At 36.9% G+C, this 12608-nt stretch overlaps 1 protein-coding gene across 22 annotated transcripts in view; it reads right to left on the bottom strand.

Moving 5' to 3' along the window:
* The window catches only part of PAM (peptidylglycine alpha-amidating monooxygenase), a 277044-nt gene that overhangs the window by 15557 nt on the left and 248879 nt on the right, over positions 1-12608 (bottom strand). For all 22 annotated transcript variants that reach the window (XM_034656561.1, XM_034656571.1, XM_034656560.1 and 19 more), the window contains 5 exons: positions 8139-8255; positions 5856-5928; positions 4673-4883; positions 4043-4243; positions 1525-1640 (listed from right to left, as the gene is read on the bottom strand). In XM_034656561.1, the coding sequence (XP_034512452.1) occupies positions 1525-1640; positions 4043-4243; positions 4673-4883; positions 5856-5928; positions 8139-8255 (718 nt within the window). The remainder of the gene's footprint in view (positions 1-1524; positions 1641-4042; positions 4244-4672; positions 4884-5855; positions 5929-8138; positions 8256-12608) is intronic.

The following is a 12608-nucleotide window of genomic DNA, read 5'->3' as shown; positions in this document are numbered from 1 at the left end:
GAGAATAAGGTTTTTATGAGAATAAGGCTCATTTAGAATTTAGCTTCTTATGTAGCACACAGTTTTGCTTTCTCGATGCATATTTGAATTAAAAGTTAATGTCCCGGTTGACACAGTATATTATCATTAAAAGAAAAATCAAGGCAAACACCACACTAATACAAATCGAAGACATGAAAGAAATTTAAGTCTCTCACTGTATCAATAGATGTGAGGAAGTTAACTCAAAGGGGCAAAACAATAAAGATCAGATAATCAGTAAGGATCTGAAATACTACTGAAGTCAAATATATATTATCAATGTAATGAATTTCTTTCTGAAGGGCTACTGTCGTTAGATATTTTATTCCTCCCTGCTTTTCAGGTGAAATAGCATGAAAAGTCCTATTTGTTGTGTATGAATAGAAAATTACAAAAAAAAAAGGGAATTTGTATTGCAGTCTTTAGTTCAGATTCAGCTTGGTTCAGTTCAGATCCTGTGGCTGTTGCTAAAACTCCCTTTGAGGGAGAGGCTGGGCAGGTTCTGTCCTGCTCTGTTCACCGTCATATCCTTAGCATCGGCACATATCCTGACACGGAACAGATACTTAATAATATCTCTAGAATGAACTTTGATCAATCCCAGCATAGCTGTCAGTATTCTACTGGACAAATTTCTCAAATATTGAGGCATTTAAAACAAATTTTTTTAATCTAGCAAATTTGGTATTTTAAAGAAGACCATCAAAGTTATGAGTATGGAGACAGAGTTTGTCCAGTGCTTCATGATAGCTGTGCTTTGATCCAAGGAAAGCCAATACATCTTTACAGGTTTCGAAACACAACTCTGATTTGCAGCACTGTAGCAGGCTGGATTTTCTAAACCAGCCATAGGTGCATGCAGCCAGCGTATGTGAATGTGCGGATCATTCTGGCAGTCACACTGCGGAGAAAGTACACCGAAGAGACGGACGGGCGATGGGCATTGTGAACCAGTCCGGCTGCCTGTAAAAAGCACTATTAGAATAAACAGTGGTAAACCATTTGTGAAGTCAAAACTAGCCTTTAGTCTCTGTCCTAAACCAAGCTTTTAGGACTTGAATAAATTCCAGGAAGCGCTATTTTCAAGTCTTGTTGCTCAATGCAGTAACAGCATACAAAAAACAAGATTTCTGTTGCATCCCAGAGAACTACAAAAGTACAATTTAACATACTGTGGTATCCTCTCTACTTGGATGAAAGCAGGAAAAGACTTATTTTTTTGGTCTTCTAACTACAGTGAATTTCAACTTGCTCTGGTGTGCAAAGTCTACTAAGAACCATAGAAAGGCACAGTGTTACTTTGCATCCGAAGAAACTGATCTAAGAACAGACAAGGATATTTATTCTAAATAAAACATAGTAATAGGAAACTCCTAAAAACGTAGCTAAGAAGGTTATCACATCTTAAAGTTTTTAAAAGTCATTCAAGTACAAATTGAATGCCAAGATTCATATTTAGTCTATTCTCATGACAACGGATACCTAGGCAATGTATGCAAATACCTTGCGCACTGGCTTGAAGACATCTATAATTTCCCCGCTGGAAAAGTTCATCACAAATCCCTGTACAGGTTCTTGGTCCCCAAAGAAAGGCTTCCCATTCACCGCAAAGAGCAAACCTGTGACAATACATCCAGTTAGCCTTTCTTTAAAATATGGAGAAGATTGGCCTTCAAGTATATGCAAGTACATTACACAAACAATTAACTCTGGGTGGTCAGCCTAGTCCCTATAATTGAAAACAAAAGTAGAAAATAAAATACTAAGCAAATCTATGTTGAATAATAAGAACAGGGGCAAACAGGTTAGTTAAGGCACTAACCTCCTTATAATAGGAAAACCAGGAACTGCAAGGCCTTTTCCACTGAGGAGGCCAGTAGAAATCAGGAACACACAGATAGCGATACAAATACAGAGACATATGGTTATCACAGACATCCTAGTGATAACCTTGAAGTCAGTCATTGTGGGATATCAGATCTTTTAAAAAATAAGTACTATATGCTATCACTACAAGGAGAATCAGAGAAAAATAAACAAAGGCAGCAAGTGAAGTTACCGTAGAAACAGAATCATCCGATTTTATTTATTTTTTATTTTTTAAAGATTTATTTATTTATTTGTCAGAGACAGCCAGCGAAAGAGGGAACACAAGCAGGGGGAGTGGGAGAGGAAGAAGCAGGCTCCCAGTGGAAGAGCCCGATGTGAGGCTCGATCCCAGAACGCTGGGATCACGCTCTGAGCCGAAGGCAGACGCTTAACGACTGTGCTACCCAGGCGCCCCAGAATCATCTGATTTTAAACAACTGAAATTTGAAAATGTGAGATGCATAGTTCAGGTTATCAAAGACCTATTTTTTTCCTAATTAAAAAAATTAGATCATCTTTTTAATATTAACTCCATGAATACTTTTTATAGCAAAATTATATTACCTAATAGAGTAGTGTTTATACAAAATAATAGAAACTGTGATGTTTGGGTTAAATAAACACTTCAGACGACTGAATATTATGTTTTAAAGAATTAAAACACAATAAAATATATATCGCACTAAAGTACTGTCAAAGACCTTTTCATCTTTTTTTAAAGGATATTAGGAAAAGATTCTTTAGCATATCATACTAAGAAAAAAATCAACACTATGAGCATTAACTACTGTTGTGCAATATTGTAGAGGGGATTCTAATTAAATACACTGTGTCTTTGCTTAAATTCTGATTTTAATCAGATTTTCTTTCACATTCTCTCTTAATGTTTTTCTGTTTGATTTATTTTTATTCACTATGAACTTGATCACCCTCTTTATTAAGTGAATGGTCTTGCCAAACTTGTTCTTTAAATATGAAGTAAAAACCAACATGAGAATTTCTTTTTCACTGACACTAATGAGAGTCTTTTATTACTTTATTACTTATTCCTTGTGGAAGCCAAACTCGCACCTTGTCTGGTCGCCTGAATCTCTTTACTCCGTTTCCTAAATACGCTGGGGGCTGCTTGGGAAGATAGCAGGCATATGCAACTTTAATAGTAGAAGAAATGTAAATATAATGGTGGTGACTACAAATAGCCAATGCCACTTTAAAAGAGGTACACAGGGGGTGCCTGGGTGGCACAGCGGTTAAGCGTCTGCCTTCGGCTCAGGGCGTGATCCCGGCGTTAAGGGATCGAGCCCCACATCAGGCTCCTCCGCTATGAGCCTGCTTCTTCCTCTCCCACTCCCCCTGCTTGTGTTCCCTCTCTCGCTGGCTGTCTCTATCTCTGTCGAATAAATAAATAAAATCTTAAAAAAAATAAAATAAAAGAGGTACACATATATTTATGAGACATATTGTACAAATTACATATCCCATTTTAGAAATATATTTTTAGTTGCTCAGTATTCATGATTTAAAGAAATCTTATGCAAGTTATTTTGTAATATGAATCAACTGGAGCTTATTTTATAAGGTTATATTATTTTTCTGATTTTCTCCAAGTCAAGAAAATCTATTTTGAAAAGGGGAAAAAAAAATCCCGGATTTTATTGGTCGTTTCTCTTGGCATTTAAATATAAGCCTCACTTCCTTTACATATTTACCTTTAAAAAAAAACCAAAAAAACTTGGCCAATGCTTTTGTAACAAATGTTTAGCAGAAGTATTTTGAATACTGTACTGATTTCATCACTCACCATCCGTTGATGATGTGTGAAGACATAATATTAATCATTTAATAACTAGAGCAAATGATCCTAATTAAGGAAAAATGAAAATCAGTACTTGGGAGCAATTTTTGAATCCATTACAAACAGTTAAGTTTGAGTGCTTTCTTATTTCTGTATAAAGAACAGGGTCACATGAGTTGAAAATGATCTACAAGGCACTAACAGTTTTAAAATAGTTTAAGATCTGCTCTCTAAAGCATCTTCAATCCCTTAATAAGAAAAACAGTTCATAGAAAGGGCATATTAAGACAAGACAAATAATTTGTAAGGATAGAGTATAGCATGACAAAAAATAAACAAAAAATAAAGATGAAGTACCTGATATATATGAAATTGCAAATACATTTCTTCCAAATGATGCGTGCTTAATCTCTCGCACAAATTCTTTGGTGTCAGTTGTAAAACACTGGATTCGACCATTTTCCCTGTCTGCCACGCACAACTGGCCCAAATGAGGCACGAGAGCCAAGCTGTGAGGAACACTGAACTGGCCTGGTTTAGGATTGCTCCTAGAAGACTCTACGGAACAAAGAAAAACCTCAGGTACACAATTTACAAAATCACCCAAAGTCTGACTCTAAAGTTTTCTAATTTTCCAAATCCATGGTAGTAAACCATTAAATATCTGGGACCAGGGGAAAAATAAGGTAAAGCAGTTTATAAGTTTATTCTATAACATCTCTTACCCACAAACACATTATGGATTTTCTCCCTATTTGGACTAAGTTTTTGCATTGAAGCATTCTCTTTTCCTCTCACAAAACTCTGTGTGTGTATGTGTGTGTTGTGTGTGTGTAAGAAAATTGCCAACTGGATGCATACAGAGGCCGTGCTTTTCCCACTGCAGGGGACAATTACATTCAAAAGAATGTGAGGGGTGGCCAGTCGCTATTTCCTAGGGTTACTGGCTAAGAATAACAATTAGAGATCAAGAGTCAGATGGAGTACCTTCTCCCCACTGTGTGATGAACTCTCCAGTTGGTGAAAACTGCACAATCCGACTGTTGCAATAACCGTCTGATACATAGATGGTTCCCGTGTCTGGGTCTACGGCCACATCGGTGGGTTGACAAAAATGATTCTGGTCACTGCCTGGTTGCATGCTCCTTCCCAGGATTAACAGAGGGCCGCCTTTACTGTTTGGATCCAGTTTGAACACCTTTTTAAGAAGGAACAAAAGTCTTACCCACTTTGCATGGTTATTATGGGTACACCCCTGCCTGACACAGACCACTTTCACAGGCAATTAGAGTGTAGGCGCCCAGAGATTTATTTAGAAAAAGATACTTTGGAGAACTGGATGGGACTCTAAAAATCATCTGGTCTGATTCCTTCATTCTTCAAGTGAGACCCTTAGAGATGAAGTGATCTGTTCAAGGTCATCCAGGTAATTAGCGGTGAATGGAGACTAGTGGTGAATGCATGTGTTGTTCCACCCACCTCACACTTTTTTGTCTCTCCTTGGCTAATAGTACGATGCTCTCCAGGTAATGCATGCGCAATAAGTGTCAGTAATGAGTGTCGGTCATCTCGGTAATGAGATGATGCTGGAATACTCTTACAGTTATAGCTTCTGAGTTCCAGGTTTTTTTCCCTAGTTTTCGCACTTCTTTGCAACCTGTTCATAAAATGGATATTAAAGCTCATCTTTTGAGAGGAAGACCTTATGGCTATTCTGTGATGGAAACAGAACTTCCTTTAAAAACAACAAAAATGTGCTGTTTTATATATAAACATGGATGTACCTCAAGATCTTGCCTGGATTTATAGAAGATTAAAGTGCTTTAGGAAAAAACAACAACAACATAAAACACAAAACTAAGTCCTGGGAACCCAGAAAAGAAAAGCAGATGTGGAAAGCCAAGGAGGGTGGAAAGGCCCATACAATTGTTACAGTTAAGCCTTGCATCTGGCCCTAAGCTTCCTGCCAGCCCAACCTACAAGGATGACTTGATTATATGCATATTAGCTTTCCTAGCCCTGAGTTCTAAAAGAAAAATTTCAGATGTGGCAGCTCCATTTTCTTCTTATCAACTTCCTGGGTGACAGAAAAGACCCAGATAGCTCTAGAGCATTTCAAAAGCGGAACTCCATTAAGTTCCGTTTGAATCAATGCCAAATGGAAGGTTACCTGATGAAGAGCCACATCTGTGACCCAGTAATTTCCATCTTTATCCACACTCAAGCCATGGGGCAAATAAAACCTGCAAAATAAAAACAATGGTCTCAATTATATAATTATTCCCAAAGCATACATGAGAAGAATTTTTTTGCTAATTAGTCTGTAAAGGTAATATAAGTTTATGAATTGATAAACATGTACCTGCATTACTAAAGCCCAACATAAATTAAATGAAAGTATCTGTTATAATAGGAACCTTTTGACATATCTTTTTTAAAGCATATTTTTAATTTAAATTCAATTAGCCAACATATAGTACATCATTAGTTTCAGAGGTAGAGTTCAATAATTCATCAGTTGCATGTAACACCCAGTGCTCATCCCATCACGTGCCCTTCTTAATGGCCATCACCGCGTTACCCCATCTCCCCATCCCTCCTTTTGACATATCTTAAGTGGTATTTATTTAATCCTTGAAAAATCTATAAATAAAGCCTACAATTACAAATATTTATCACAAACTACAGTATATTAACACAAATAGCATCAATTTAAAAACAGGTTCAAAGATCATAAATATTAACATTTTAGAAATGGAATACGGGGCGCCTGGGTGGCACAGCGGTTAAGCGCCTGCCTTCGGCTCAGGGCGTGATCCCGGCGTTATGGGATCGAGCCCCACATCAGGCTCCTCCGCTATGAGCCTGCTTCTTCCTCTCCCACTCCCCCTGCTTGTGTTCCCTCTCTCGCTGGCTGTCTCTATCTCTGTGGAATAAATAAATAAAATCTTAAAAAAAAAAAAAAAGAATGGTTTAAAGAAATGGAATAAAGCAAATTGTCTAGAAAAATATAAATGGATTTATATAGTTTCAGTAGTTTAAATATACTTCAAGGTAATGTAATCTGTTAATATAAAATATTAAATATAGGACTCCCTAAAGCTTTAAGAGTGCCTCCTAAAGACAGTAAAACCCAAAGAAGGCACCTGCCAGCAGACATGCTCATCTGAGCAAAGTGAAGCCGTGTGCTGGATAATCATTAGAGATGGTTAATCTATTTAACAATTCAATTGGGATGATCTGGGTAAGAGAACTCATTGTAAACTAATGTCGACAGAGGCTCACAGGCTTAAAGAACTTAGAATTAACGAACACATGGGCAATATCTTAATGTGGTTGTGGTCAAATGACACCTGACAAACCACAAGCTGTTTGTCAGCTTCTAGCCTTAACCATGGTGGTGACACCACAGATTTTTTTCATGAGCCAAGACTGTAACACCCTGAGCTTGACTAATGAACTGAACTGGATCCGTGTTTTGGTGACTGAATGTGAGGGTTATGATTTGCTTTCAACACAGACACCCCACTGCTGGCCAGGTTCATTTGGCAGCCAGTGCTCCGCCTTCCTCTGATTCCTTTCTGGAAAGAGAATGCTTCTGATTCATGGGTGGAGCACCAAGGAGACAGGCTCAAACACACTAAGTGGTAGAGCTGCTATTAGGATTTGGCCCCTGACGCACCACCTTAGAATCCTATAAAAAAGTCTCATTATTACCATCCTCATAAGCAGCTGGGCTCAGAATGGAGGGCTCCCTGGCTTTTCCTATGCCTAAGCAGATGGAGCAGGGTACAGTTCCTGAAGCTGCCAGGTTAAAATGGTCGAGGACACTCTGTAAGCAGGTGCCCCTTCCCTTCAGTGACCATGAATATCAGCCAGTATTTTTTTTTTTTTTTGGTTGCCAAATGTCATCTAGGAGTAAGACCGAATAATAAGTCTTTCAAAGCTAAATTACCTATGCATGCTAAGGAAAGCTAAAAATGACATTTGTGTAGTGTTCACTTTGAGATCAGAAGAAGCCTTTTTTCTTAATGATTACTTGATGGTTTTGGTTATGTGACTCTTATGCTGAAAAAAATTTTTTTTAATCTTCAGATCTAAGCTGACCAGCAACTTACTTTGTTAGCCATGTGTATCAATGGTGCTATGAAGTCTGAGTATCGACTAGAATCACCTGGGAGCTTTAAAAGTAGCTTTTGATGCCTGGCCCCGTCCCAGACTAAACCTCGGTCTGGTTTTTTCTGAAGCTTCCCAGGTGATTCTAATTTCAATTGGAGTTTAGAACCACCTATTTAGAAAATGGAAGATGGGATGGCCCAATTAGTCTCTTGCTTTCGTAAGCTGAGCTTTTTCACCAGCACTGTAGGATACAGCCTTTCCAAGACCAGCGCCAGTGCCACACTTTAACAAAATATATGTAATAAGTCTTAACAACAGAAGTAATTTCACTCACAGGTTTTTTCCACTAGACTGGAGAACCGCAGCATTATTTGGATCTATGACAAGAATAGTGTCTTCTTCAATTGGCCCGAGTCCTCTTTGCTGGTAAACAAACATGCTATCAAAAGAACTAAAAAAAAATAATAATAAAAATTTAAAAAAAGGCATTGGAATGGAAAATAAGCCAATGAGAAATGGCAATGCACTTGAGAAATGCAGACCATTCACTTGAGAATCAAGAAGAGCTTAAACTTTGTTGTCCTTCACATTTCTCTTTGAGTCCATATATTTATACACACACACATACACATACATATACATACATATATATATGTGCCAGTATATATACCATCAGCTTGTAGAACCGCGCTGCTCAGAGTGGTCAGCAGAGCAACAACTTTCGAACTGCCTGGAGATGCGAGGTCTCACACCCACTGAATCTGAAATCTGTCCTTTCACAAGATCCCCAGGTGATTCATATTCACGTGAGAGTTTAAGAAATACTACCAAGATACTATCAAGAACTCTTAACTACTTTTTTCAAAGCTCCTCAAAATATTTTAATTCAATAGCTATTTTCTTTCAAACTACAAAAGAAAGCGTAACTTATTTTAACTTACACTGTCATAAGGAAAGTGTAAATGATAGCAGGAAGGGTAGTGATCAAAAGTATGTTTACTATTGTATTGCCATAGGTATAACATACAAATACATATTATAAGGATATAGGATATAATGTTCAAAATACTTTAAAAATATAAAACATAATTGATTCTTGAAACAAAAATATGCTTAGAAACACAAAACTTCCATAAAACAGCTATTCTATAAGTACAAAATGGAGAACTATATAATAATATAAAAACTAAAAGAAATATGACAATTTCTGCTTTTTAACTCTGTATCTCCCAGGTTATAAAATATTATGAACATATATGTTTATATATATATTTTTCCATTTATATTTCTATATGAATTGCTAGTCATATATTTCCCTAAATTGACAATTATCACAGATACTGTATTTATTTTGATTCCTGTTTGGGAAATTTTTTGAATAAGTGACAAAGATAAAATCTTATAATCTAATCTTACGTAACAGAGAGATAAACATACCAAACACCAAGAGACCAATTTATTTTTTAAAAAACAAAGAACCGGATCAGCACATAGTTGAGTCATATGCATGTGTGTGTCCATATAAAAGTATACATAATGTATTTATATTTTGCCAACAGTGGATGATCAATGAATATTTCTGTAACAGAATTGCCTTTATAGAATCAAAATTGTGAAAAAAAAAACGATTACTATTTTGTAGTTCAATTGTATAAGCGAAAGAAGAATCTGAAAAATATTAAATATTTATGGAGATATATTTGCAACTTGGAAAGGCAAAAGAATGATCAGATCTGTCACATACCTACTGATCGGTCAGTTGCGATTTTTGTGGAACTTATGCAGAGTCCCAGTAGAAGAATAAAAATTTCAAAATTACATTCTCTTGCCATTAACAATACACATCACACAATGATTTGAGCTTCTTGACTGTTACAGTCTTTTGGGAACATTTTTCATGAAAGATAACAATAAATCCCTGAAGTAGTTCTTATTAATGATGCATTCAATTGAAAACAAAATATTGACTCAGCTTTGTCAACCTAAAACTTAAGTAATACTGTTTATATATACTATTATGTGTAGTTAAAACCACACAGCAGTCCCTAGGGAAAAAAAAAAGTCCCCGAGTTTATGAAACAGAAGTAACATCACTAACAAAGCAGATTTCGTAAGATAATCATGTGCTCATTATTAAATTGAAACGTGAAATTTTATTAGAACCAATGTAAAAATATACAAGGTCTTATTAAATCATGGGAGACCGAGAAAGAGCGAATACGACATAACTCTTTAAAACTATGAAACCCGAAAGAGTTTATCCTATATCTGAAACTCTATTTTCAATATGAATTTCTGTACTAAAAAACATCGTTAACTATTCTTCTAGAAAACAATGGCACTGGATTCAACCATCAGTGTTTGCTTTTTTGCCAACACATCTGTGATATTAGGTAACATAAGCTCTGCGTGTCTAAGACTCACAGTACTCTATAAGTTCACATGATAGAGTGTAATAGTCTCCTCATTTATTTTCTGTTTTAAGGCTTATGTTATATTCCTCATTTTCCAAGAACATTGCAGCGCTTTGTAATGGCACAGTGGCAATCTAGATAATGTGAGTTATGCTTTCCCTGACTGTAAGGAGTTAAAATCTGTTTCCTCTTTCTTGGAATTGAAATTTTGAGATAATTGTGGATTCACATGCAGTTGCAAGAAATAATACAGAGAGAAGTTTCTCAAAGGTAGCATTTTGCACAACGATAGCACAACATCACAACCAGGATATTTCTTGATATTGCTAAAAATCCACTGATCGTATTTAGATTTCCTTTTCCCTTCTGCATTTCCTAAATTTTCATCTATTCTTGTAGTTTATTTGCTTGGACATGGAACATATTAGTATATTAATTCTCTACTTCACCCCTACTTGGGGGGTTAGTAATATGGACAGTTGCCAAGTCCTCGTAATTCTTACCATGTGCTATACACTTGATACGCTGGTAGTGTTCTGCCCCCCTACTGACAGCTAATAACAGTGGCGTTGCATAGTGGCCAATAGTACTGTTGTACATCCTGATAAAACTGGAGCATGCCAGACCTCAGCATACCTAGTCCCACATCCAGAGACAGTCACTCAATTGATTGGCGGACCAGTCGTAATCCTTTTCATTTGGGATAGCTGGGGCTTCGTGCAACTGGCTACTGGCCCTTGGTAGTGACACGAGGCAAGTAATAAAAGAAATTGATATTTTTTCTTAAATGGGAAAATCATAAACACACACACTAAATCTGCCAAATAAAGTAGTTTATAGGCTCCTGCAATACAAAGGAAGGTAACCCTTGAACAGTTCATAACCGGATGTCAGATTACAGAGCTGCATATACCGTTGCTATGGCACGCGGCTTCTGTGGTATTCTAAAGCAGTTACCCCGCATTATATGCTGCAGAGAGGTCTTTATTTCAACCACATTTAACTTTTTACAGGTTATAATAATACCCTGCAAATTTCACGCAGTGCCTGCAGCACTGCTGATTTTTGTTTGCTTCTCTGAAAAGCACTCAGCCAAAGAGACTGAACCTTGGCCTATAGGCCCGAATTCATCAGTTCTTTATTTTAGCAGTTTGAATTCCCTGCTAATGATTTTGCACATTAGTAGCTAATCAAACAGTTTAGATAAGGCTGAGAAGAAATGCTTTGCTATATTCACGCAGAAAAGAAACAAGAGTAAGGAGAAAATAAACTTCTGTGCCATCAATCAAAATTACGGGAATGCAAAATAAATAACAGCAACCAAGGAGAGAAGTAGAAATATAATGTTGTAATTATATAAATTAAGAAGCTGGAGAAAGAACCATAGGTTTTCTTTTGCTTTTTCTTAATTTTTAAATTTTAATTCCAGGGTAGTTACCATACAGCATTATATTCATGGTAGGCGTACAATACAGCGATTCAATGCTTCCGTACATTCCTCAGTGCTCATCTCGATAACTCTTAAGCCCCTTCACCTATTTCACCCATCCCCCCACCACCCACCCTCTACCGTTCTGTTAAAACCATGAGTTTCCAAGTGAGAAAATAAGTGGAAAGGTCCCCTCGATATTAGCGAAGCAAAGATATACCATACAAAGGCCAGAGGCTTTGAATGGAATACACTTAAATATTATGTTAAAAACACTTACTTCTGAAAATAAACACATTGCAAAAAATCCCTGTGAGGAGGAAAAGAGGTAGACAGACAAAGAAACCAGTATGACTTTACTGCCCCGAGGAACTAGCACTGGAGACATCACAAATAGGGATGAAAAGAACAAAGGACTAGGTATTATGGCACTGGGCTTTGTTGGGTCAGTAAGGCCACTGAGGACCAGGTGCTTAACAAAGTGCCTTTTGTTCCTCAACAGAATGAGGCACTTAATAAAGCCCTCATTTTTTGGACTAGGGAGCTGCAGGTAAGGGAGTGCAAACATCTTCATGCAGGGCTCAGAGCTAGGAAATGGTAACCAGGATTCAAATGGTAACCAGGATTCAAATCTATGTCTCCTGTCTTCAAAAAACAAAAAAACTATGGTTTTCTCTGATTAGGACTGACCTCACTGGAATGGAGAATCTCCCTGCCAGTTATCAAATTTAATGTGTGTATGCAGAAGAGATGGAAGAGTAGTCACAAAACCAAGAACTAAAGTGACATAACACTTCTATAGAAGAAAATGGCTTGAGTAAGTGGCAAATGGCAATGTGAGAGAAAATGCTACAATATGGAGACATTCTTTCTGTGGTACTCCTCATAATTTTCTCTCAGATACGAAGGTACTAAGGCACCATTCAGTCACTTTGAGTTCTGTTTTCTAGGCTTACTAAAT

The sequence above is a fragment of the Ailuropoda melanoleuca genome, chromosome 3 (assembly GCF_002007445.2).
Source record: "Ailuropoda melanoleuca isolate Jingjing chromosome 3, ASM200744v2, whole genome shotgun sequence".
NCBI classification, from domain to species: domain Eukaryota; kingdom Metazoa; phylum Chordata; class Mammalia; order Carnivora; family Ursidae; genus Ailuropoda; species Ailuropoda melanoleuca.
The sequence above is the reverse complement of the archived record's forward strand: the minus strand, read 5'-3'. Positions and strand labels throughout refer to the sequence as shown.